Source organism: Monodelphis domestica, chromosome 7 (assembly GCF_027887165.1).
Source record: "Monodelphis domestica isolate mMonDom1 chromosome 7, mMonDom1.pri, whole genome shotgun sequence".
NCBI lineage: Eukaryota > Metazoa > Chordata > Mammalia > Didelphimorphia > Didelphidae > Monodelphis > Monodelphis domestica.
In genome coordinates this window covers 169,394,091-169,421,791 of record NC_077233.1, presented here as the reverse complement: position 1 = coordinate 169,421,791, position 27,701 = coordinate 169,394,091, and the positions used below count along the sequence as shown (strand labels likewise).

The following is a 27,701-nucleotide window of genomic DNA, read 5'->3' as shown; positions in this document are numbered from 1 at the left end:
TAAATGTTAGTTATTATGAAGTCTGATATTAGTGGGGAAGACTAAATGGTCTCCTAAGGTTCCTTCCTGGTCTAAATCTTCAGAGCTTTCCAAGATTATGTGATTATACAGTCTCAGCTTTGATGCCAGAATTTAGAGAAGGAAGGAACCTTAGAGATCATGTTATCCAGTCTCCCTCACTTTATAGGTGAGGCGCAAAGGGTAAATAGCAGAGTCAGGATTCAAATTCAAGTTGTTAGTCTTAAAATCCAGGGTCCTTTCCACTGTGTCTCTAGATCCTGCCATCTCAGGTGTTGTCCCTGAACAGGGAGAAGGGAGAGGGGACATTTTCTGGAGAAGAAAGACTTAGGAATGGTTATAAATCCAGGTGAAACGGAACAGACACCCCGCCCCTCCCATCCTAGAGGCAAGACCGATGGAGTTGAGATGGTCCCAAGATGGAATATGGATATACCACGCTGGGAAGACTTCCTTTAGGAGGGGTCCTGAGTGGAGCCCCAGCCTGTGTAAAGCAGGTGGAAGGAGAGGAGGACAACTGCTTAGCTTCCTGGAGCTTTTCTTTCCCTCCTTCCTTCCCCAGGGACCTCACTATGCCCTCACTCTGCCCTTTTTGCTTCCCTTCCTTGCTGCCTGATGGTGCTCAGCACTGATGCCATGAGTCACTGACCCTGAAGTAATGGGCTTTCCTTTCTCCAGCTTCTGGCCCTGCTACCCCAGTGGCATCCTCAGGGATGCTTTCTGGACTAAAGCAGGTGCAGGGAGGAGTGGGTAAGAGACAGCTCTGAAAAACTAAGAGCCTGGGACAAAAGAGAGGCAGAGGAAGGGTTGAATGTGGGTGGAAGGGGAAAAGCAGAAATAGAAGAGACAAGCATAATGGTGTCCTGGAAGAGGCATGAAATTTGGAGGCATTTCCCAAAGAGGGAAATGCAAAGACAACCTTAGCTTTTCATCTGTGAAATGAAGGGTTTTGAGTAGATGAACTCCAAGGCTACCTTATGACTCAGACTTCGATTCTGACTTTGTCCTTGGCTCTCTGTGACCTTGAGCAAGTCACTTAACTTTTCCAAATCTTTGTCTCCTCCTGTATAAAAGGAAGGGGTTGAATTAGATGATCTCTACATTTCATATTCTTAATCCTATGAGCCTATGAATTGAGAGAGCCTTGTAGAAGGAAGATGGAGGAAGGGGAGATAAACAGAGAGCAAGGTCACAGGCAAGAGCTTTCAGGAATCAGGGAGAGTTGGGGAGAAGAGAAAGAGAAAAAGGCACAGAAAGAGATTAAGAGGGAGATTTAGAGGGATGTCTCCTTCTGCCCTCTGCTAGTAGGGCAGAGGCCTGGTTCTCTCTTCTGTACTTCCTTCTTCTGGGCTCCAGCTGATTTGCCAAAAATATACTGATTCTGGGTTGAATGGTAGCCATGTAAATAAATGTATTTGTGGTTGTGTTGGTCTGAGTAGAGATATGACTGTGACTGTAAGCATATATATTTCTGAGGGGGGGGTCGGGCAGGAGAGTGTGTGAACCTGAGTCTCTTGGGCTTTGTGCTTGCAATTCTTTGTATCTGAGGGCAAGGACCACTTGTCCTTGTGTCTGGGAGCTTCCTCTAGGCTGTCACTCCCTTCTTATTAGGGAGGATCTACTTCCTGGGTTGTGGTCAGTCCCCCCCCCCCTTAGATCAGGGTCTTTCTCAGAGGTTGTGCTTGGGAACCCCCTAGATGAGGGGCTTCTCTTAACTATTGCCCCAGTTCCTTTTTCCCATAGCATGGAGCCCTGAGGAGGGGGTGGCAGGTGGTGCTGAGAGTCAGATGAGATGGATGGGCTGTTGCTGAGATGTGATGACGGCCAGTGGCTGGGGAGGCCCACAGAGGCCTCAACTCATTTCCTTAGGCAGCCCAGGGGATGGATCAGAAATCCAGCTTGAACCTTGGGCCTCCTAACCCTCAGCTCCTCTACCATGCTTTAGACTCTTCGGCCTGCCTGCCTAACCTCCTCCCCTGTATCTTGGGCTCAGTTACAAAGGCATTCCTCCCCCACCTCCTTTTTAAGATTCTGGAACCCATCATAGTTTTCCTCACCCTCTTCTTCACCTGACTTGGGGTATTGAATTGAGGGGATGGGTAGCTGTAGTCAGAAGAGTTAGAACCAATGAGGGCTGATCTCTCCATCTCTTCTCCAGGCATATGGGAAGCCTTGGGGCTGAAAGGCATCTATCTACCTTAGAGTTCTATCCTCATTTAACAGATGAGGAATCTGAGGTCTAAGGGAGTGCAGAGACTGGTTAAGGTGTCAGTAAATAGAGTTAGAGTCAGAACCAGAACCTAGGTCCAGGTTTCCAGTCTGGTGCTCTTTCTGGGAAAAATGCCAAAGTGTCAAAAGGATCAAAGGCAAATGGAATTCTCTAGAATTTCATCTCCCTGCAACCAGTCCCCTTCCATAAACCACATAGTTGGGAGAGTCTCTCTCTGGGGCTGAACTTCTCTGAAGTCTGGACAACTGACTATGGTAATCTGTTTCCCCTCCTCTCTCTACCAGTGTGAGGTATAGCTTGTCACCACTTGCATATTTTAAAGGATGCTTGTTTCCCTGCATAGTTCAAGAGGGGGGGGGGGTGCTTAGGGAAAAGGGGATGGAGGCAGGGCTGGAAATAGGACAGAGTGGTAGGGTGATTCAGATTGGGCTGTTCTTTGGTAGGTTTATCCTGGCAGGTGGCACTGGGTAGCTACAGGTTAGATCTCCTTAAGTCTGGTCTCCAGAGCTAGAGAAGCCATAGTTCCCGACTATAGAATGGGACAAAAGATATTCTTTGAAAAACAACAGGATGTAGTCACCAGGGAGATCTCTCCTTGAAGCAACCTCTTCTCTTGAAGTTCTCCTTTAGACTGGGTCTACTCAAAGACTCACCATGTCTTCCCTAAACAGAAGACAAAGAGAAGTACTTCTTAAACAGGAAAAGCAAAAAAAGAGTGGTCTCCTCCTCAGGTACACTGAAAATAGCCCTCCCTCCCTTCCTTCTCCCTCCTTTCATAGCCCCAACACATACATAGATCCATACCTAGGAACAGAGTGTTCAGTCCAGCTCCGCTCTAGATATGTTCTGCCCTACCTGATGGCTTGGAATGTGAGTTCCCGTATTCAAGTCACTGTTGGTCCTAAGTGAGTAGAACTAGGCAATGAGCCCATGTTGAGCTAGTCTTCAGGGTTAGGCTCAGTTGAATTCTCCCAGTAGTGTGACTGCTGTCACTGTGTGAATATTTTAACTCTTAGTGTGGCTGTGACTCCAGCTTTGGGAGGTTGTGTATGTGACTTCATGTTTAATTGTGTGTGCCAACCATTGTTTCAGATGAAATTGTGGATGGTGTCTGCTCAGCCCCTTTCTCTCCTTGTTCCCTTTGTTTATATGACCCCATCTTCTGTCTCTCTCTCCCCCTCCCCAGATAGCAATCTTTTTTTTTTAAACCCTTACCTTCCATCTTGGAGTCAATACTGTGTATTGGCTCCAAGGCAGAAGAGTGGTAACAGCTAGGCAATGGGGGTCAAGTGACTTGCTCAGGGTCACACAGCTGGGAAGTATCTGAGGTTATATTAGATCCCAGGACCTCTAGTCTCTAGGACTGGATCTCAATCCACTGAGCTACTGAGCTGCCCCTGATATCAATCTTTTCACAACTGATTCCTTCAAAGGCTTTGTCATAGTGTCACAGCTTTCTAATCCTCTGTGCCCTCAGCCTCTCTGTCTCCCCTACCAATGTCAGTTTGACTGACTCCCTATCCTGAACCTACTCAGCCATTCTCCCGATCTGTCCCCCCTACCTCACTTAGCCCCTCACCAATGCCAATTTCACCAATTCCCTACTGTTTCACCCCTCCTTGTTTTCCTGCCATGCCCTCAGCGTCATTGTCCCCTAACGGCATTTTCACAGACTCCCTCCTATATCTCCAGACCTCTTATCATCCCACCCCATATTCTCTCATCTTTAACTCCACAATGCCTCTCTCTCTCTCTCTCTCTCTCTCACACACACACACACACACACACACACACACACACACACACACACAGATACGGTGCCTTTTCCCTGTATTGATTTAACTTATAAAATGGACAAAAGTTTTCAAGAGCTAAAGGAGATATGAGAACAGGACAAGGTGGGTGAAAGTATTGAGGAGATGAAAGAAAGTATCAAGGTGACTCAATGGATTGAGAGCCAGACCTAGAAACTGGAGGTCCTGGGTTCAAAGTCCTCAGTTACTTCTTAGCTATGTAACCCTGGGCAAATTACTTAATCTCCATTGCCTAGCCCTTTCTGCTTTTCTTCTTGGCACAGATACAAAGTATTTCTTCTAAGTCAAAAGGTAAGGGTTTAAAAAAGAAGATATCTATCCTTCCCAAATATAATTTAGATACTACTTTTTCTTTCCTCTTGTATCATTTTCATTCTCATGGCTATTGTGTAGCCTCCCTGCCATTGTGGTATCAATATTCCTTGTTAAAGTTACTCTTTTGTTGTTGTGTTATTGTGCCATCACCATCCATGCCTCAGTGTTGTCCTGGCATTGTTGGACTGTGTTGTTTTCATATTATGGCATTATTTCATTGTGATTTTTTTAAATGACTTACTGACTCAGTGGTCTCACTAGGCGGTCAGTTCTTACGTCTCCTTCTCATGCAGCTGGATGGACCGGAGATGCTGCCTGGGCCTCAGGAGGTCTCTGGGGGTGGGGGTGGGGGAAGAAAAAAGGAGGGTCCTTTGGAAAGTTTTCTTAAAGTTCCACATTCTAGAAACAGGATTCTAGGGAATTGGAGTTGGGTTCCTTGCCCAGCCCTGATGGAGGGTGAGAATCCAAGGGGGTGGGACAACATTCAGAGTCAGGAAGGGAGAAGCAGAGATCTTTGCTTCTAGTCATTGGATCTCTGAGGAAGAGAGGAGAGATGGTGGGGGCCAAGGAGAGTTTCACATCTGTGTTTAAGGCTGGCTTCCTGGGGTCTATTCCACTGTATCTGTTCTGTTTCTGCCATTCATCTGTCTTGTCTGCCTCCCAGGAAAAGGGATCAAAGGGGGATGGGAGACATGGAATGGTTGGATCTTGGGTGTAAAGACTGACAGGCAGGTGGGGGAGACTCCTCTTTCCCACTGGCCATACCTTCTCCCCTCTTCCCAAACTCTTTCTGTCCCTGGCTATATAGACAGGAATTCAATCTCACAAAATCACAGAATGTAGTGCTAGAAGAGATTTGAAAGGGAATCTAGTTAACTCCTAACTTTAACAGATGGGAATGGTGAAACTCAGAGTTATAAAGTGGTTTTTCCCAGGTTACACAAGAAAGTATCATAGATAGGATTTATAAGGTGTTCTCACTCCCAATTCCATTGCTGTTTCCTACCCTACCTTGCTAGCAGTCAAATGAAAGTGTCCAATTCATCCAAGGACTCGAGGGGAGAGGAGGAGAAAAGAACAAACATTTGTTAAATGCCTACTATGTGCTAGACACTGTGCTAATCACTTTATAAATTTTATTGCATTTGATCCTCACAACTCTCAGCTAGGTATTATCCCTATTTTATAGTTCAGGAAACTGAGGCAGAGATTAAGCAGTTTGTCCAAGGTCACATAGCTAGTGGGTGTCTGAAGTCTTTGTTTGAATTCTGGTCTTCCTGGCTCTGAGTTCAGTGCTCTCTATCCACTATGCTTCATAGAGTCAGACCAATCAGTGATGGGGTCAGGGGTAACCTCCAACCTCCAGAGACTCCCAGCTCCCCACATTGAGATTTTGAGGATGTTACAGGGGAATTTGTTGGAATTTAGTAAGTCAAAATTTCTTCAAAAGTTGGATGTGAGTGTCTTCTCTAAGGTCTGGATATGGGAACCGTATCCCCAACCCTGCCCTATCTCCTTTGACTTAGAAATGTTATTGATAGGAACTAAGGGGGAAGTGGGTGGTGAATGGGGAGGGGGCCCATTTAAAATGTTATTTTGTTGTGGGGCAGTTGGGTAGTTCAGTGGATAGAGAGCCAGGCCTTGGTTCAAATATGGCCTCAGTTATTTCCTAGCTATGTGCTCTAGGACAAGTCACTTAACCCCCCTTGCCTAGCCCTTACCCCTCTTCTGCCTTGGAACCAATACTTAGTATGGATTTTAAGAGAACATTTTAAAAAAATATTGTTTTATTGTTCAGTCATTTCAGTTATTTGACTGTGACTCCATTTGGGGTTTTCTTGGCAAAGATACTGCAGTAGTTTTTCATTTCCTTCTCCAGATCATTTTACAAATGAGAGATGGAGGCAAACAGGATTAAGTGACTTGCCCAGGGTCACACAACTAGAAGTATGAGGCCAAATTTGAACTTGGGTCTTCCTGGCTCCAGGCCTGGTTCTGTATCTTCTGTGCTACTATCTGCCCCCCATTAATATGACCCAAGTCCAGATACTAAGTCCTGTGATGACTGAGGGGGTGGGGCTCCCAGCCCTCCACTCCTCCAAAGGATTGGAGGCCCTTCGTTAACAAGTGTAATTAAGACTCTTTGAGGATAGACTAGGCCTGGCCTTAATTGGCTTGTTAACAGGAACCGCACCCCCCCCCCCCCAGCAGGTCTGTTCTCCTGACAGGGAAATAATGAGCAGGAGCCTTAATAAGAAACCTTCAGAGGCTCAGGCTTTAGGTACAGGCCCACCTAATCACTCGACAGCTATTGATTGGAGTCCTTTTGTCTATTTATCCATCTGTCTCTTTAAAGGAGATGTCCATCTGTCTGTCACCCCATCCTTTTGACTATTCTACTGAGGAGTAGAATGGGGCAGAGAGTGAGGCACCCATCCATTCCTCTATTTGTCTGTCCTGCTTATTGGGAACTAATCAGTGGGTGCATCTGGGAGTGAGTGAAACTTTTGGTGGATCGATGTTCTTGTTATCTTCCCTGATCAAATTGCTCCCTTGCTTTTTTTCCCCCTATCCCCTGTGTTCACTCTTCCCTGCTGAAGACATATATAACCCTGGAAGGGAGGAGCAGTTGGGAGTTCAGGCCTCTTCTCTGGAGAGAATGTTTCAGCTAAATATAATTACAGCCACCCCCATCTGTCCTGCTGTCCACTTTGAGGCCAGAAAATCTTTCTCAGTCTAACTTCCACTATTCCTGCTGTGACCTGAGGTTATTTCCTTGGAAAGGGGGTGCATATAGGCATCCTTGTGCAGGTGGGGGGAAATGGCTGCTCTTTGTGAGGGCTAATGCCATCGAATACACGTGCATGTGAGGAGGTGTCGCCCATGAACACGAGGGAATTCAATACATGAAGAACTTCACTGGATGCTGGACAGTACGTTGAGCAGAGTTGCATGTGTCAGGGTTCTTTGATATTGGCTTGAAGGTGACTGGAGGGAAGGATGTTGGTTTCATCGCTAGCTTTCCCCTCCCACCCCACCAACCCCTATTCCCAGAGAGAGCAAGAGCTAGCTTTAGGGCAGGGTCATAGAGGCAGAGGAGAGCTAAATGAACAGATTGATGTCTCTGTCCATTTATCATTATTCCCCCCTACCCTATCCTGACCCTTTCCAGTGGGTAGAGCATTGGATCTTGGTTGCTATGGGGAGAGATGGAATAAAAAGAAGGTAGTACCCTTACCTTCTTCTAGTCCCACCATACCAATCTAACTTCTCCCCCCTCCTCTCTATAAGCCCTTGTTGCAGTCACAAACTACACCTCTCAGTAGTCCCTGAATTGTCCAGCTTTGCTCCTGCCTCCATCTATGCTCCTACTCTGCATCCCCACCCTCGTCTGTGACAATCCACCTCCCAGACATCTTTGAATCCCACCTGTTCAAATCCTACCCCCTCCGGAGGGGCTGTCTCTGGCCACATGCTGATCTGCTCCATTTCTGATTTCCTTCTGCTTGGAATCCTATCCACATACTTCTCTTTGAGCACATACTCTCCTGTATTCTTTTGGATCTCCTGCACATGAGTCTTATCTCCCTAACCAGGTTCTGAGCTCTCCAAAGGCATATCCCTGGTCTTTTTCTTCTCTGGCATCAATCCCCACAGTGCAGCCAGCATGGGGTTAGGCACACAAGGTGGCTTAGTAGACACTTAATGACTTTCATTCCATTCTTCTAATTCAGGGAGAACCATTTGGAAGCTTGTGGTGTGGTGATAGAAAGTTCCTTTGGGCTGAGGGAATTTAGAGTCATTCACTAAATATCTATTGTTGAAGCATAAGATCAAAGGGGGAACTATGGAACTGCAGAGAGGTTAGGCCTTGGAATCAGGGAGGTGTCTCTGACACATGCTAGTTATGTGCCCATGTGTGAGTCACCTAATCTCTTAGTGACCCCAGGGAAATCTCTAAGACAAGAACGCTCAACTTCGGGTTAAGAATTCTTAAGAATATTTTAATAATTATTTTTAACATAATTAGTTTCATTTATAATCCTATATATTTTATTTTAGTCATTTAAAACCATTATTCTGAAAAGGGGTCCATAGGCCTCACTAGATTGCCAGAAGGGTCCAAGAAACAAAAGTGGTTAAGAATCCCTCCTCTAAGAATATATATAATAGGTGAGTTGCAGATTTGCAACAGTGCAAGGAGTTTCCACTCCAGGAATTTCTCCCACCAATGAAATCACAGGTCCAATTCATCCCTCTCTCCCTCCTAATATGCCAAGCATGGTGTTGGTCCATGAAGATACAAATATGAAAAAAAAATTCTCTGTCCTCAAAGAGCCTAAATTCTAGTAAAGGGTTGAGATAGATGCATAAATTGTGATAGAGTAGATTAGAATAAAAGATCAGGGGCTTAGGAGAGGTCTCATAGTGGAAGATTTTGAGGAGAGAGAACTCTCCAGGGGAGGTAATTCAGAGAAATCAGGGAAATCTTCCTGGAGAAAGTAGCACCTAAACTGGACTTTGTAAAGGAAAGATTTGCATAGATAAGCTAGGAATCTATACCTGGCATGGAAACTACCTGCCCAAAGCTTGTCTATGCCTCTCTGTTTTTAGCTGAGCTTGTTCCTCAACCATCTTAAACATAGGAAGGTCTTTCCTAGGTCTGATGTCACAGGGGAAAAGAGACAAGGGCAAGTGAAAGGAATGATGTGCTCTGGTGGACCATGCCCTGTCCTGGAGCTTTGGAAGAATCCTTTAAGGGGAGGTCATCACTGTGACCTTGGATGGATAACAGGAGACCTCCCCATTCCTTTTCTCAACTATGTGCCTCTCCCTTTTACCCTCTTTCCATACTCCCATATCTTTCTCACTCTCTAACCGTTTTCTCTTTGTCTGTTTCCTCCTACCTCCCTCTCCGTTTCTCTGTATCTCTCTACACATTTCTCTAGCCCCCCTTTCCCCCCATCTCTGTCTCATGCATACTCTATTTCTCTCTCTCTCTCTCTCTGACAGGTGCTCCCTTGTTCTTCAGCTCAGTCACGCCTTGGTTGCTCAGGGCTGGGGGGAGGAGGAGGGTGTTGGTTTTGGCTCTGACAGGCCCCCTCCCCTGGGGCAGGTGAGCTGACAGGCCTGAGTGCCTTCTCTCCCCTCCTCAAGCCTTCCTGGCCAGGGTTCGATTCCCGACACCAGGTGACAGCTGCACAGTGATCTGTCTCCAGGCTCCAACTGTTCTGCCCATAGTTCCTGCCCATGCCGCTGTTGTCTAGACCCTGCTCTGTGTTCAGGATTGTGGGGGTTGGGTAGAATATGGAAGACTAATTTGCAGGCCAAAAAGAATGGAATGTGAGGGCAAAACAATGAGGATACTGAGGGCACAAGGGATATTGGGGACCTGGGGATACAGATAACAGGGAATTACCTATTGGACATTGAGTCAGAATTAAAGCTTGTCTGGGGTTTCCTGGGTCTGAGGCCCAGAGAGGAATAAAACTTGAGAGAGCATGTAAGTGAGAGAATGTGTGTGTGTGTGTGTGTGTGTGTGTGTGTGTGTATGTGTAAGTGTAAGTGTGTGTGAGTGTGTGAGTGATGAAGGTGTCCGAGTCCAAGAGTGTATATCATTAACTCTTGCTTAGTAATCTGTGAATTATCTGGGACTTCAGCATCATTCTGTCTTTATAGACATCTTCCTGAAATAATATCAAGTAAGAAATCCCAAAATAAAAGGAAGTGACTCCATTGATTTTGGTGTCAGGGTCAGGATCAGTCAATGTGAGAGCCCCTGTCAAGTTTGGAGTAGAGACCCTATCTGGGATCAGGACTAGGGACAGCATCTGGTTTGGGATCATTTGTCGGGGTCAATCCGTGAAGGAAGAACTTGAGTTGCTATTTCTAGTCTACATTATATAGTCTAGTTTGTATTTCTAGTCTCAGACACCAGATTCCCTGAGCTACTAGAGCTGGGGGAGGAGGGCTGTTTTTAAGTGAAGAAACTGAGCTATTAGCGTGATTAGTGATTGTTCCTGAAAGACCAAAGTATACATAATCACAAAGCCTTTCACATACAACAAACATCTAGACTTTCATAGATTTGGGTTTGGGCAGTGGAAATAATCAAAGATGGGAGTGGGGCCCAATTCCTGGGCGCTAAAACTACCTTGGATAAGGCTGGGATGTCTGGGATGACCTGTCATCTTTTCTTTCCAGATACTCATGTGCTGTACGAACGCCTGGGCTCAGACGTGACCCTTCCCTGTGGGACAGCAGCCTGGGACACAGCGGTCACCTGGAGGGTCAATGGGACAGACCTGGAGGCTGCTCACCTTAATGGCTCCCAGCTGGTCCTTGAGGGCCTGGACCTTAGCCACAGTGGTCACTATGCCTGCTACCAGGGCTCCTCCTGGCACCTGCATTACCAGGCCCTGCTGCACGTGGGCAGTGAGTACATGACCCCTGACCAGATCCAAGTGAACAGGATCATGTAACTGAGACTGAGCTTGTTAGCTGGCTAGTGGGTGGTGACTTTGATCCTTGACTCTTGACTGTGTTACACCTGGGCAATGACTTTGATTCTCATATGTAAAGTGCGTGAGTTGGAGTAGGTCATCTAAAGTCTACGCCAGAATCTCTAATCCTAAAATCTTTGCCTCAGCTCTGGTTGTTTCTTCATTCAGTTCTTATCTCCTGCAAGAGCCGTCACCACAGGGAACCAGTAATCCAAAAACATCTGGTGACTGGTGCAGGATGGGATATTTTAGGGACAATCGTCAATTTTCCCCTTGAGTCGGTAAGACAGTCAGTTCCTCCTAAGTTAGCATTCTCTGCCCTCATATCACTGTGAATCGACTGTGACACTATCGGGCAGGATCCCTCTAGATTCTCTCAAGGAGTAGGGACAATAGAATCTTGTGTGAAGGTCTGAGGGAGGTGGCGGAAGGGGTGTCAGAGATTTCAGGCAGAAATCCTGGCAGGGGCTTCCATAAACAGTAATTAAGGTGAAATGCAGGTAATCTGAGAATTATCCCCCTGGGCTGAGAGTGTGGGAGTGGCAGCTGTCCTGGTGTGGGTGTGAATGCAGGAGGGGTGGGTTGTCTGGTCTTTGTGTGAATGTGGCAGGGATTGTGTGGCTGTGTGTGATCCTGTCTGGGTTGTGCGTCCGTGGCAGCGATTGTGAGCGTGTATGTTATATGCCTTTATCCTAGGGAGCTCTGGGAGGAGGTTTAGAGGTGGGAGACAAGACTTTGAAGCCAGCAGGACCAATGACCACACAGATACACTGATAGAGGCTGAACTAATGAGACTGGGGCTGCTCAGGTCTAATCAGACAAGGGCATTGGAGCAGAAATGAATGTAATTGCCTGTAGTTTAATGTAATTCAGAGTCGAGCTTCCCCCACCCCCTTTTATAACTGGCTGTAGCTTCTGGGGGAGGAATATGGTTCTGCATCCTTTCCTTGCTGCCCCATCCCAGTTTGTGGGTGTGGATACTCTCTCTCTGCACATACTTGCCTAAAAGTCATTGACCCCAGCCCAGAGTTCTTCCCTTCTCCCCAAGTGGAGGATTTTTTTAAGCCTTACTTTTTATTTTAGTATCAATTGTAAGACAGAAAAGCAAGGGCTGGACAATGGGGATTTTGTGATTTGCTCAGGGACACACAGATAGGAAATGTCTGAAGTCACATTTGAACCCAGGTTTCTTCAAGTCCAGGTGGAGCACTCTATCCACTCATCCACTTAGCTGCCCCTGAGAATGGACACTTTTATTACCAGAGTCTGGCACTGAGGCAGTTGTAAGAGGTGGAATAAAGACTGGGCAACCAAGCAAGTGGTCCAAGAAGCTAGTGGGGTAGAGTGAAGACTGAGGAGAATTCTAAGATGCCTTGGTGGTGAGTGAATGCCTTAGAAACTATTGGATTGAGGAAAGAAGAGAGTTTGAATAAGAGAAAATGGAAAAATTAGCACTTTTGCCCTTTGATGTTCTTTCTGACTCTTTCTCCTTTCTGTATCCCTCTGTTTCTCTCTCTCTCACACACACACAACTGAGAAGATGGAGCTTCTCTTCTGGAGGAGACAGGATGTGTGAGCTGGACCATTAGATAGTCCTAGCCCACAACTGAGAGGCTGTGTGGCCTAGAGGATAAAACTGGGAATAGGAAAACTTTGGTTCAAGTCTCACCTCTGATAAATACTGACCAGAAAACTGGATGCAACTCTCTATGCTTGGCATGGTAACTGATACATTTGTTGTTCAGGTGGGTTTATATGGATTTATGGGATTATATGGAGCTACATAGATTGTAGCACCTCAATACTGTCCATGGACTTTCTGGAGTGCTTGTCATTTCCTTCTCTAGTGGGTTAAGGGACTTGCCCTGAATAACACAGTTTGTGTCTGAGGATGGATTTGAACTGAGGTCTTCCTGACTTCAGGCCCAGTGTTTCATCCACTGAGCTACCTAGCTACTTCTGCCTGGCACAATCACTTAATAAATGCTTATCATCCGATCAGTCCTATCCCAGGCAATTTGATAGGATTGTAAATTGCAGAAAATGTGCTCATTTCCATTGGTAGAAGGCTTTTTTTGGTTGGGTTGTTTGTTTCACTAGGAATGTCCTATATCATTAGATTATGAACCTCTTGAAGGCAGGACTGCCTTGCTTTGCTCTGCATCCTCAGCCCTTGGCACAGTGCCTGGCAACAAGGTAGGTAGTTAATAAATATTCATTGACTCACTACACCAGTGAAATCACAGGTCCAGCTCAAATATCCTCACTTCCCTGTAAATTAAAAAACCCTCCATTGTCACAAAGGTCTCTGAGTACCTTGTACCAAGGGGACAACATGAAAAAAAAATGTTGCCAGGCTGACATACTCCTGGAGACAAGGATATTATTTTTTAAAAATTATATTTGGGGCAGGGGAACACTGTGATTTCTTCCTATAAGGGAAGTCCCAATGCAGAAGCTCCCTTCACAATTGCAGTTTGTCCCTCACCTGCAACTTATAGCAGCCTTGAGAATTGCCTGGGCTTATTCCTGAGCATCTTCTCTATGGAAGACTTGGTGTTAGGTAGGATACAGAGACAAGAAACACAGCCCCTGCCCTCATCAAGTCGTAGTCTAGTTAGACATAAAATACACACAGGAAACGGAGAAAGACGCTTGGTGATCAGAAGTCAGAGTGGGGGCAGCACAGTGGGTAGAGCTCCAGGCCTGGAGTTGGGAGGTCCTGGGTTCAGTTTTGGCCTCCGACACTTCCTGGTGGTGCAACCCTGGACGTCACTTAACCCCTATCGCCTAGCCCTTACTGCTCTTCTGTCTTAGAAGTGATACCTAGAAGGTAAGGGCTTTAGAAAAGTCAGAGTGGGTGGCATAGATTCCAGTTCTGTAATGGATAGGGTAGGGAGGTCTCTGTAGTTAGGGAGACTTTTTTGGAGGTTGGACCTGCACTGGAATGAGAGAGGAGTAAGACTGAAACAAGCTGGGAGGAGTGTGTGTGTGTGGGGGGTACGGATGAGAAATGTACCCAGGATAAGGGTGGGGAGGGAAAGGAATCCAGCATACTGAGGAATCCAGTTTACCAGCAATGGGAGATAAGGCTGCCAAGGTAGGTTCGGACCATTTCATGGAGCTCTCGAATGCCAAGTGAAAGCGTTTAGTTTTGCTGGTTAGACCCTAGGGAGTTAGCCCATGTTTCTGAGCAGGGACCTTAAAGCTGTCAGAGAATGACAGGAGAAGGCTTATTGATCTGGCAGTCATGGTGAGTAGGACCCTTGCATTCTCTGTACGGAGAATCTCAGCCAAGGAAATAATTCTGCTGATGCAGGTTGGCATCTTCTCTTCAACCTATGGCCTTTGAGAGGTGCCCAGGCACCAAGAGGGTGAGTTGCCCAGGGTCACACAGTCAGTATGTTTGAGTTCAAAATTTGAACTCGGGGGGTTCCTGACTCCAAAGGCTGCCTCTGTATTGTGCTAGAGATAGAGAGCATCGTCTATAACTTGGATTTTTGCAAATCATTGTTTATTGAGTTGTACAGCTCTGAACATCTCTGGGCAGAGGCTGGATGGGGCATGTTGTTCCTGTGGATGTTGTAGAAAAGATTCCTATGGGTTGGACTAGAAGACCTCTTGGGGCAGCTAGATGGCTCAGCAGATAGAGCACTGACTGGGGTTCAAATCCAGCCTCTGACACTTATTAGCTGTGTGACCTTGGGCAAGTCATTAACCTCTGTTTGCTTAGGAGGCAGCTAATGACTCAGTGCATAGATACTGGGCTTGGATTCTAGAAGACCTGGGTTCAAACTAGCCTCAGATGTTTACTAGTCATGTGGCCCTAGGCAAGTCATTTAACCCCTGTTTGTCTTAATCTACTGGAGAAGGAAATGGCAAACCAGTCCAGTATCTTTGCCAAGAAAACTCATAGTGAGTATGGTCCATAGACTCACAAAGAGTCACACAACTGAACTACTTATTGGTTTCAAGGCAGAAAAGGGTACGGAGCAATGGAGGGTGAGTGACTCCACACAACTAGGACAAACTCTGAGATCAGATTTGAACCCAGGACCTCCCAACTCCAGGCTTGGCTCTCAATCCACTGAGCCACCTGCCCACCCCTGAGAATATTATTTTGAAGGAAGGTACGTATAATAGGCAAGATCTTGAGCATCTGTGTAGAGTTTGAAGAGACAGACGAGCACAGAGATGCAGACACAGGTCCTAGTGAACACAAGTACACTTGCTGAGGGGCCATGGAGCCATGGAGTGAACAACTGGGTAGGGACAGTTAGGGAAGACATCTAGGAAGAAGTGACGGCCACCCAGAGAAGCCAAAGGGAAAGAGTTCCAGGTTAGGGAGAGGCACGAATGGGAGGCACGCGGCGGGTGGAGAACGGAAGAGCCCTGGCCAAGGCGGAGGGGAGGCAGTGGGAGATAAGGCTGCAGAGATAGTTTGGGGCCAGTTTGTGGAAGGCCTGGAATGCCAGGCTGAGGACTTTGGCCTTGATCCCAGGGCCAGCTCTTTGAGCCAGGGAGCGTAGAGTAGAAGCTTGTTTGGGGAAGCCGGACCTCGGGGGCTGGGGGGACGAGGTGGGCTGTGTTTAGCAGGCAGAATCGCTCTGGGCCAGCCTGGAAATTGGGTGTTTGGAGAGCCTGAGTGGCTATGTATGGGCTTTCCCTCACATACACCCGGCCCCCCCAACCCCTGCCCCATTAGGACGTTCGTGCTGTGGGCTCCCATCCCTGGCCTGCTGGCGAGATGAAAGGAAAAAGCATGCGGTTTGGTGGGAAAGGGCATGGAAAAACAACTGAATTAGGAGCAAAACAAACAAACCCCTCCAGGGAGCTACACACACACACACACACACACACACACACACACACACACACACTCACACGAGTGTGTGCTCACCCTCACTCAGAGGTGGGCACCCAGGTAGTCAAACCCCCTACCCATGGGGTCCCTCTCCAGACAGGGGCACACGCATCCCCCCTCACAGACCCGTGTAAGAACACGGGAGTGCGCTCACATGCACACACACTCATGCATCTTCCCAGACAAGCTCTTCCTGTACCGATAGACACACTCATTAACACATCTATTTATGGTTGTCGCACCAGCACACAGGCGTACACCATCGCATATACACCGCTGCGCACAAACCTTCCACACTGACACTCTCCAACTCTCACGCTTGCCTTCTCTCCCTCATCACTCCCCCCTATCCCCCCGCCTGGGAGGGGGGCCTCTACTCCTCAGCTGGACTCCAGCTGCACAGAGTGGCTCTTTTTCTTCCTTTTTTTTTGTTTTTCTTTCCTTCTTTCCCTCTGAGAAACCTGGTCCCTGTCAGAGAGGAAACCCAAGCCCTGTTCCCAGCCCTGGGGCCCCAGGGCCAGACAGCTCTGCTGGCCATCCCCCTCCTCCCCTGGAGCAGGCCCATCCTTTCTCCCGACTACCCTCTGCTCAGCCTGCTCTTGCCCCCAAATCAGAGACACATGGTCCCTAGCCTCAAGCCCCGTCTGAGAAGGAAGGTGTGACCCCAGCCCTCTGGGCAGGCCTGGTCTGGGGGGCCTCTGGGTGTTTTGGGTCCCTCGGAGCTAAGCTGCACTTCCTGATTGGTGAGTTTCCCCAGCCCATGTAATGTTGGCCTCGAGTCCTGGGTCAGCCTGGGTCAGAAGAGAACAGATTAGTCTTGTTCTGCTTGACTCCACAGGGCAGAAGGAAAGAGAAATGGGCAGAGATTTCAGAGAAACAGAATTAAGCTTGATATAAAGAAAAACTTCCTAACAGTTAGAGCTGTCCCAAAGTGGAATGAGCTGCATCATGGGGTGAGTGAGGGGCACCGGGACGGGCTCCCTTCCACTGATGGGAAGATTTTAGGCAGAGGGTAGGGTAGAGAGGGGAAAGATCAGACTAAACCGCCTCCAAAGTGGAGTAAAAAAGAACCCTTGTCTGCTGAGGAGTGGAGAGGTATCAGGAGCTCTTCAGAGGGTCCAAGCTTGCCTTAGTCTGAAAACTCAGCCTATCCCAGCCCCCTTCCTATTTGACAGATGGGGGAGGGAGGGATCCCCATGTCTTGAGGTTGTGGGTGCTGGTCTGGAGACTCAGGGCAGGTTCAGTTTCTTTCTCTGTTTCCCCTGGTCCTAGGCTAAATCTTGGCTGAAGCATGCAGAAGGGACTCTAGAGAGTGAGCATATGTGTGTGGGGCTGGGTGGGGTCATATTTATTTAATCCCAGATGAGTGTTTGGAGCCACCTTTCTGTTATCTGCTATGTTAAATATGTGTGTGAGTGTGTGGTGGGGAAGGAGAACAGGGCAGAAGGGAGTTAAGAACTCCCTCTGGGTGTCTTTCCCTAGAACTTTAACCTCAGTCCAGATTTAACTTCTAGTCCCCAAAGCATGTGTTCTGAGAGGCTTATTAGCATCCTGACCTCAGACCTATCATTCTGATTACAATCCTCTCTGAAAACTCTGTCCTTCCTCCCATGTCCAGATACCAGTGGATTTTGATTCTCCATGTTTTTAAACTTTTATTATTTTTAAAAAATCCTTCCTGTTGAATGATCAGTTCTAAGACAGAAGAGTAGTAAGGATTAGGCAATGGGAATTAGGTGACTTGTCCAAGGTAACACAGCTAGGAAGTGACTAAAGCCAGATTTGAACCCAGGAGTTCCAAACTCCAGACCTAGCATTCTATCCACTGAGCCACTTGGCTCTCCTTCTCTATGTTTTGTTTTGATTTTAAAATAATTATTCTTATCCTCAACCTTGCTCTTCTTTCTCTGGGTGTAGACTAGAGAACCAGCCATACTTTCTGGTTCTTCATGCTCCCCTCTCACATAGCTTGTCGACAGGTAGAAAAACAGATCTGGGAAAAAATTAGTTTCAGATCTCAGAGCATCTATAGTGGTGAAGACAGACACCGATCTGGGAAGAGAACTGGGGAATCTGGGAGCCCAGATGGCTTAGGAGGCTAAGGAAGAAGAGAGAGTTTCTGGGTCCCCCTCTGCTTTGAATATCCCAAACCTTGGGAAGCTTCCGTCTGAGCTGGGGTCCCAGTCCCACATTGGGGTGCAGGAGCCCTGTCTATGCTAACTGCCTCCAATGGCAGTATAGTGTGGCTAGTGGCTTTCACTTGGATACAGGGAGACCTGTAATGGACCTGGAGGCAGGGAGATCCAGGTGCCCCTTTGACTATTACCATCTGAGTGGCCAAGTTATTAATTCTCTGATCTGAACCACTCCATGTCCATGAAATGTGGATAATCACCCTTGGACCTGCCTCATAGGAAGTGATATGTGGAAAGCACTTTGGAGACCTCAAGGTTCCAAATGCCAGTTATTCTAGTTATGAGATAGACACAGCCCTGCCCTTGGAGAATCCCTGGCCTGAGAGGGGCCCCCAAGTCCTCTTCTGACATGGAGACGTTAAGTGGAACAAAGCAGTTCCTAGGTAGAGCTAGGGGAGAGGTCCAAGACTCCCCCATCTTGAGCCTTCCCTGTTCTACGTTCCTTCTGCATTATTATTATTGCTGCTGTTGTCGCCGCCTTGGTGGAACCTCCCGTCTCCCTGCCTCCCTCCCTCCCTCCCAACCTCTGCCGGGATGTACAAAGCTAGGCTCCTCATCCCAACCTCCCCGGAAGGAATTTCCTCTCTGACTGGGGCCCCTGCCAGTGCTGGCCACTTTGTCCTCTCCCCCTAGGCCCTCGCATGTGGAATCACTCCCTCTGCCCCACCCAAAGTTCTTATAACCATACTTCCTGTGTCCTCCTCCCTCCCCTTCTTCCTCACCCCTGGTCTTCTTGACCCCATCCCAATGTCCCCCCCCCCAAAGTCTTCTTGAGATTCTTCATAATTGAGTCTTTCTCTCTCTAACCAAGGGAATGTCATCTTAGTGCATGAAATCCAAATTCAGACAGGACCTTCTTAGCTTTCCACTGAAGTCTCTGAGGGCTTCCTGGAGGAGGTGAGAATTGAACTCTCTCCTGAATCTAACAGCAGTGTTGAACTGCTGTCCTGTGAGTCACCTCTTCTCTGTTTCATAGGGTCATAGACTTAGAGCTGGAAGAAATCTTAGGGATCATTTAGTTTAGTTCTTTTATTTAACACCAAAGAAAACTGAGGCTCAGAGATGAAATATGCCTCCGGCCACAACTGGGTTTCAAACCCAGATATTCTGCCTCTACCTCCATCCAGGATACCTGAGGCTGGCTCAGGAGATTGTCTTGGGTTCCTCCCTCTTCCCTGCTCATGCCTCATTTTACTGGGTGGTCTGTGAAGTGGCTAGGGGCATGGAGTCTGGGAGAAAAGGGAAATACTCCTGGTCCTGGTGGCTTTTCCCCTCTCCAAATAAAGGACCCAGGTGAGCAGTGGGTGGGAAAGCCCACAGCACTTTTCTTGGAGAGCTGGATGTATGACAGGGGTTCAGGAGCATGAGACAAGGAGTTGCCTGTAGTCGCTGGAGGAACATCTTTGGTGTTTGGGTGACTGTGAACTGCCCATGCTGAATCCCCTCCCCCAGTGCCTGGGTGTCCAGGGCCCAAGCTGCCAACATTCCCCCCCCCCATCCTACCTCCGCCCCTTGCATCCCTGCCATGGGTAACTTGACCCCTGGCATATGGCTTGGCATTCCTTCATCCACATGAAAGGGAAAACTCCCAGCCTCACCAACTTGCTCTCATCTCTGATATGACACCCCTCCCCCCTGCAATGCCCTCAGAATCTCAGGGCCTGGAGTGACCTCCGTGGGTCATCCTTTTCTGCCCACCATCCCCAGGAAAGTAGCCCAGGTAGTTACCCAGAGAGGGTGACTTTCCCTTAGGGGATCCAGGAAGCCTCCCTCTCCCCCAGATCTTGGTCCCTGGGAAAACCTTGATCTCTGCTTTGTGTTTCTCCTGCTGCAGGGCCAGACATGAGGCCAGGAGGGGGTCACCCCCTCTCTCCAGCCCTACACCGCATGTCCAGGCAGACAGATCCCCCAGATCTCTTCAGACACTCGTGTGCACAGACACCTAGACCTACTTCCCATGGAGTGACACATGTTTAGACATCTGGATGTGTGTGCACACACTCTGCCTTTGCTCTGAGTGTTATTTCTACTCAACTCCTTTGTCTAGGTGGTAGGGGTGGTGGGGGTTGTAGCACCCCTGGAGACATGGAGCCTCAGGCTGGAGATTTCTCTCCTCAGTCAGACAGAGATCAGGGACCCCAAATCCAGGCACCCCAAATAACCTGGTCTCCATGAACCTGTGTCCCCTGTCTGGAGTGTGTGGAGGGGAAGCAAAGACCCAGGGAAAGAAAAATCTTGAGGGGGGGTGCTAAAGAAAGATCTGGAGGGGACAAGAGGACAGGAAGGGAGGAGCCAAAATTAGATAGCAGGAAATGATTCCTCCAAGATGTGTGGTGTCAGGGAGGGAGAGAATGGGGAGTGCAATCAGGGAGGCAAGAGTGTCCTTCCCCAGGACTCTCAAAGTCAGACTGGGGGAGCTGGACAGAATTAACTCCATCTGTCAGCAATCATTCCCCCTCCCTCCTTCACTAATCCCTCAATTCTCTGATTCTCCAGTTCACACCCTCAGCTCCTAGATTATTTGTGAGGTATATCACCCTGCCAGGGGGCCCTCTCAGGTCATCTGATCTAGCCTCTTGCAACCACGTGTCTGTCTTTCCTCTTCTGGAGTCTCCTTACTCGGTTACTTCTTTCAGGGGGCTGGTGTCCCTTGGCTCTCTCTCATGCCCCCCTCCACATCTTGCCCTCTGTGGTCGAAGGAAGTAAGTCTCCTTCCTAGCACCTACCTCCCAGGATTGTTGTGAGGATAAAATTGCTTTGCTGAACACTCCCAGCAGCAAGCCCAGAAACAAGAGAACCCTGGGTTGGGGTTCTAGTCCTCTCTTTGTCAATAACTCCCTGTAGGGCATTGGACAAGTCACTCTCCCCTCTAGGTCTCAAAGGGATTTGTGGAGACGGTATCTTAGTTCCCTTCCAACTCTGACAATCCAAGATTCTCTAAAGCAGCAGGATCCCGAGCACCCTGATAGGTAGTTAAGAGGAGAGCAGATCTTCCTGGCATTCTTCATGTCATACTTTGGAGGTGGCTATGTTTCCCACGGGTGGGCAGACCGTGCTACATATACAGAAACACGCTCACCCCGCCTACCTATAAATGTACATACACAGTCCGCTATGCAGTGCAAGGTAGGTATGCATGCACATGTTTGCATGGATAGGGGATCTCCAGTTTGTTCTTAAAGGGTTCCCCCTGTATATTACATGTATACATTGGTAAACACATATAATGAGAGAGGAGGAGTGGATAGAAAACAGGTCTCAGAATTTAGGGAGCCCTGGGTTCAAATGCTGACCCCTGGGCATGTTACTAAACTTCCACCTTTCCCAGGTAGCTCTAGAAGTCAGAACAGGTGCCTATATATCTGCATTGGTAGGAGTTCCTCATGACAGGAGAGGAGGCACATAAGTGTTTACATTATATGTAGACACAGCCACATGCTTATAATGCTCAAACATATACTGTTACCCACGGGACTACTTAAATATGTACATATCCACAGTGCCTGTTACCTGGGACTCGGAGTACCTGGGAGCAACATCCCTGTACATTGGAGGAAGAACACCGATACAAGTTTCCAGTCTGGGATATTTCCTGAGGAATCTGGGGGATAAGGGGAGGATGTGATCTGTCCTGTTTCCTTTATTCTGAATTTTCCCAGGAGTGAGGATCCTCCCTTCAACCATAAATCCCTACCAGACCCCCCCTTCCCAGAGCCCCAACATGTGGTGGGGTTGGGTAATGTTTATGATGGAGCCAAAAAGAGGAGTCTGAGGGGGCAGGGAGCCATTTCTTCTCTTTTAGGAAGCCCTTCCTGTCTGCCCCTACCCCCAATACCTCAATCTCAAGACTCCATCCTATGATCAGCTCCCCAGCCCCTAAATCTTCCAATGAACAGTATGGGGGGATATGTCCACTTCTGCAGGAAGCCTTCCCTTCCTGCTCCTATTCTGTCTTCACCCATTCCTTCTCACTTCACTCCTCCAAATGGGGATGGTAGGAAGTTTTCTAGAACCATTCTTGAGCTATCATTTCATTTTTGGAGGTCTTCCCCCTGCCTTCTTGTGAGGTATTCTTAAAACGCCTTTCCCAGGGTGCATCCTTCCTCCTCCCAGCCTCTCCTCCCTCCAACCCTGTCCCCTTGATTAGGAAGTCCCATTTGCCATCCACTCTATATCCTTTTTGCTATAGGGTTAGGATGACTGAAAAGAATGGATAGAAGATCTTTCAGGATGCTGCTTCCTCCCCACATATTCCTTTTCTCTGGCTCCTGGTGGGGAGGGGGACCTGGGCTGAGAGGACTTTCCTTACAAACCTTTTCCACACAGCCCTATCTTTCCTTTGCTCTGGAAAATGTGGCCAGGCTGCTGACAGACAGCACATGTGGCCGGAGGTTTGTAACCGATTCCTGGCCCCAGGGGCTGGGGTGGGGGAGGTGGGAAAGGATGGGGGCCAGGGACAGGGGAGGAGAAAAGCCCCCTAAACTCCACAAATTAGGGGCATATATATATATATATACTGTTCCCCTTCACACACCCCATTATTTCTTCCTATTGTGGTCAGGTTAGGAAGAAAGAGGAATGAAGGTTGGTGGTTAGACACTGAGAAGAACTTTGAGATGGGGGAGGGAAGGGTGATGGTGATCCAGAGAGTTTTGGGGGCCCCATCTCCTCTTCCCTGTCCCCTTTTTGGGGCTACCCTGTTAGGACCTTGAGAACTCATATTTGTAATAACCTTTCCAAATGGGCAGCTGACCACTGGGACAACTGTTGGGTAAAAAGCCTGGGAGAGTGAGTGAGTGAGTGAGTGAGTGTGTGTGTGTGTATGTGTGTATGTGTATGTGTGTGAGTGCGAGGAATAGTAGGGAATGCCTTTCCCTCTGAATCTCCATAGCACCAAGCATAGCTTATGTGCAGCAGATACTTAGTACATGTTTGCTGAATGAATAAGTGAATAACTATACAGAATACAGGTGAACTCACTGAGCATATTGGAGACATAAATACTTATCACTATATATCACATTGTATCCAATATGAGACATCTCATATATAACACTATATGTTATATCCATGAGACATAGCTCACACATAAAATGTTACATATGTGTGTGACTATCTATATTATATATACATGTGTATTTATATAATATATATCAATTTATAGTGTATGCCTATATAAATATATAGTGTATAGGTAAGTCTGTAGTAGGTACCTACACATAATATATATATATAAATCAAAGTACCTATAGTGTGTATATAAATCCATAGCATATGCCTATATAAATCTATGTATATTTATAAATCCATAGCATATGCCTATATAAATCTATAGTGTATGTAAATGTATAGTATATATATATATATATATATATATATATATATATATATATATATATATATATATATATATATATATATAAAATCACAAGTTCATAATCTTTAAGTTAAGAACTCCTAGACCAGAGGAACTTAAAGGTACCTTTCAGCTCCAACAGTCTATAACTTGAAGTGGGGGTTCTTGGTTACTCCCTGTAGACCCACAGGGAACGAGGGGCCAAGAGCTAGAGTGGGAGTGACTAGGGGCCAATGCTGCTCCTCTCTTAGTGTAAAAAGGTGATGGGATGGGGAGGGATGAGGCTCATTTAGGGAGGAGGATTAACAAGTTTTTCCCCAGCAGCTACTCTGCTTCTCTCTGCCCTTTGGGGTTTCCCAAGAGAACCCCCCCCAAACCTCTTTAGATTGATACACTTGGGTCCCATTACTTCTTCTGTCCCAGCTCATATTCCAACAACTTCATTGACGATCTCCATTCTCCTTTCTATCTTGGACAGTGACCCTGACTTGCACGTGATTCCTGTTTCTAGTGATCAGAACCTATTCTTGTAGACTTCCTGGAGTCTATTCTCTGCCCCTGTTCTCAACCTCCTCTCTCCCCTGGGGCATAGTCATGGTGGGCCACAGGCTTTGGGAGATCTGGGACAGACCATAAGTCCTATAGCTAGGCCAGATGTTTGCTCCCTGTCCAGGAATCAAAGGCCAGGGGTCACTGGCTCCCTGGGAGGTGGCTAATGAGGTAACAAGGGGGCCTGTGTTCCCAGGGGAGGCAGGAGTTAAGTTTATTAGCCCCTGGAATCCAATTAGTCTTGAAGGGTATGAATCTTTTGGAAGGGGCGGAGAGGGGGAGAGGGGTGTGGCTGAACTGGGTGCCACAGGCAGGCAGCTGTTTACAACTGGTCAGACTTTCTGCTGCCCTGCAGCCCTTGGGACTCCTTGGTCTGGTGCAGCAAACTTAATCATCTATAGGAGGGATTATTGGTTAGATAGCAGAAGGTGTCCCCTGAAGGTGACTGAGGCTTATCTAAAAGAGCAAGTTAGGTCAGGACATTGGCAAAGAAAACCCAGGGAAGGGTAAATGGAGGGTGGATGGACTGATCTCTGGTGGCCTCTGAGATATGGCCAAGAGAGCTCTTGTGGATTGCCTCTTCTGATGGTGTCATCACCACCGTTATCTGTCTTCTCCCAGGTGGTTAATCTAGGATGTTTAAAAAAATAAACAAACCAGAAATTGGGGGAAAGCTAGGAGTTGAAGGTAGAGGATTATGGACTGAAGGTTGGAAGATCAGGGAGCAGTGAATGAGTGGGTGAGAGTGTGTGTGTGTGTTGCTATTAAAAGTTCTCTCTTTCTCTCCCTCCCCCCACCCTCTGTTGCCATTTATTTTTCTTTCTCTTCCTCTCATTCACTCTCTCCCCATTTCTTTCTTTCTCTCTCTCCCTCCCTCTGTCTCCATTTATTTCTCTCTTTATTTCTCTCTCTCTTCCTCTTTCTCTTCCTCTCTCCCTTATTCTCTCTCTATATATTTCTCTTTCTCTCTCTTCTCTCCCTTATTCTCTCTCCCCTATGTTTATTTCTCTCTCTTCCTCTCTCCCCTATTCTCTCTCTCTATTTCTCTTCCTCTCTCTTCTCTCCTTTATTTTCTCTCCCCTCCATTTATTTCTCTCTCCTTTATTCACACACTCTCTCTCATTTCTCCTCCTCCTTTCTCCTTCTATGACTGACTGACTCTCCCTTCCCCCTCTCTTCCCTGGCTCCCCCACTCTCCACCCCCTCCTCCTCCTCTTGGCTCCCCAGTGTGTACAAGTGTGTTTCTGCCTATCTCTATCCTTTGGCCTGAGTCTCTCTTCATCACTCTCTTATTGCTTCTTCCTGTCCTTGTCTTCACATATGTCTACCCTTGTTTCTCTCCGTTGTGTCTCTGCTCTGGGTGCCTGTCATTTCTGAGTCCTGGATGGGTATCTGTCTCTGTTTATCTCTTTCTCCATCTCTTTTTCTTTCATGAGCTTGCTTTCCCCGAGGTGGGATGTGCCAGGTGGGGAAGGAGCCAGGAGACTGATTCCTGTACTTGCTTCCCCTCTCCCTCTGCCTCTGCCTCTGCCTCTGTCTCTGAGATCTCCTTTACCTCCCTCTCTGAATCTTACCTGTCCTTCAAGGCCTGGCTCAGATTCTAGTGCCTTCAGGAAGCCTTCCGTGACTGTTGCAGCCATATGGCTCTCTCCTTTCTCTGGCCCCTCGAGCACTTAGCATCTGAGCCACACACTCTCTGTCCTTGATCACATACTGTCCTGTTTTATTCTCTAATGGCTTCCTGCACCTGAATCTCCTTCTCTTCAATCAGACTGTGAGTTCCCCAGAGGGAGGGATGGAGGCTGCTCCCTCCTTTTCCCTCTGAGTAGAGCCCAGCCCAAGGGCTTCAGTAGAAATCCCTTAGTAGGAAACCGAGGCCCATAATGGGGAAAAACTTGCCAGCAGTCGCTCTGGTTGGAGGGGAAGCTGCTGGATTTTGGACATGCAAGATTAGCCTGTGGATGGAATATCTGTGGGGAGCCCTTGAGCCAGGAGGAGGGGGTGGTAGTCAGTGCTAGGGGCAATATATTGGGGAATCATTCTACTGACTGTGGAGGGAGGGGTGGTATTACAGTAGGCTTGAGCCCTAGGAAACATTCCTAGTTATAGCAAGCAGAAAAGAGCCAAAGTGAACGCTAGTAGGGTTTGGGGGGGGGGTGTTTGTGTTTGTGAGAGAAATATCATGGGCTCAGAAAACGTGAGCCTTTTTTGGGAGACCAAAGCAGCTTCAGCCATCAGGGTTCTTGCCTGGACCTGCCTCCCCCAGGAAGCCCTCCTGGGTTGTTTCCAAAGCTCTCTCCTGGCTTAAGGCCCCAATCCCAGCCCCTGATGATTGATGAACTGGTAGGGGGAGTGGAAGGGCCAGGGTATCCACCCCCACCCCCCCCAGGGACCCACCCCAACCCCTCAGCAGCTGCCGCCGTTGTTTCATTTAGCAGGTGAACAGAGAGGAGCTTCCCCTGTGTCGGTTTGTTGTTTTTCTTTAATTAAACATCTGGAGTTTCTGGCCAGGGTCTGGGATGCTTCACGGACCCTTTGCTGACAGGTTCCCCCTCCCCTTGTACTCCCCTCCTATAGCCAGGGGCTCCCTCTCCTCCCTCTCTGCCCTGGGGGAGCCCTTGGTCTGAGAGGGACCATCCAACTCCTGCTCTCGGGGAGTCCCTGATTTTGGGGGGCTGGGAAACTCAGGCCCCCCTTCCAGTAGCCTGTGCTCTGGAATGGAGAGAGGTACTGCTCCTTCTCTGGAAGAGCCCCAGGTCTGGGGTTGGGGAGGTGGGAGAGATACGGTTTCCCTGCCCTTAAGGAGCCCTCAGTTGGAGTGGGGAGGGGTCTGGGCTGGGGGACAGACTGCACGTATATGGAATCCCAGCCTTCTCCGGGGCGAGCTGAGGGGGATGGAGATGGAGCTGCCGAGGCTCGGCAGAGGTCACCTTCTCCAGCATTTCCTGTGAGGGAGGGCAGCGTGGTGCTGTGCCAATACCGCCGAGTTGGAGGCAGGACCTATGTTCTAATCTCGGCTTGGCTGCTAACTACCTGGGTGACCTTGGCAAGTTCTGCTCGCTCCGGGCCTCAGTTTCCTAATGAGGGGTTTGCTCTGGATGATTTCTCAGATTCCTTCTGCCTTGAAATTCCACCATCTTGTGCCTGGGGGTGAGGAGTTGGGAACGGAGTGGGGGGAAAGGGGCCGTGCTCTCATCCCCATTCCTCTCTTTCTGTCCCTCCGTCTGTCTTTCGGGCTGACTCGTCACTGTCTCCTCCCCCGCAGCTGGGGGCTTGGCTGAACTCCAGTAACCCCATTAAGGAGGCCTCTGGCCTCTTCCCTCCCCCCTCTCCCCAATCGATACAGCCGGTTCCCTTTCCGGCTTTACCCATGCAGAGGGGAGCTGTCTCAGGGGAGAGAGGGTTTGTATGGAACTACAGCCATGGGCACAACCCGTTGGCCACAGGCTGGGCACCCCTATGACCTGGGGACTCGGATGCCCCTACAAGAAAAGTTCCCATTCCCCCTTCCAGCATGGAACAATTACGCATCCAGAGAGCCGAACGCTGAAGTAAATGCATGTCGGGATTAGCGTGCATCTTGCAATCTGTGTAGCTGGAGGGATAGTTATGGGATCCCAGATCCAGAGCTGAAAAGGCCAACCACCTTATTCTCTAGATGAGCAGATGGAGGCTCGGAGAGCTCTGATTGGCCCAAGGTCACAAAATTAGTAAATTTCAGCCCAGAATTTGAATCCAAGCCTTCCTGATTTCAGATCCAACACTTTCATATCCAGTGTTCCAGTGCATTATGGCTTGTCCACATTATAAGGGTATTGGCTTAGGAGTGAGTTACCATGGACAACTGCCTTAATATG

The 27,701-nt window shown here is 48.1% G+C and overlaps 1 protein-coding gene across 5 annotated transcripts in view; it reads left to right on the top strand.

The window, feature by feature from the left end:
- The window catches only part of CNTFR (ciliary neurotrophic factor receptor), a 94,991-nt gene that overhangs the window by 48,562 nt on the left and 18,728 nt on the right, over nucleotides 1-27,701 (top strand). For all 5 annotated transcript variants that reach the window (XM_056805999.1, XM_007498858.2, XM_056805996.1 and 2 more), the window contains one exon: nucleotides 10,582-10,812. In XM_056805999.1, coding sequence (XP_056661977.1) covers nucleotides 10,582-10,812 — 231 coding nt within the window. The remainder of the gene's footprint in view (nucleotides 1-10,581; nucleotides 10,813-27,701) is intronic.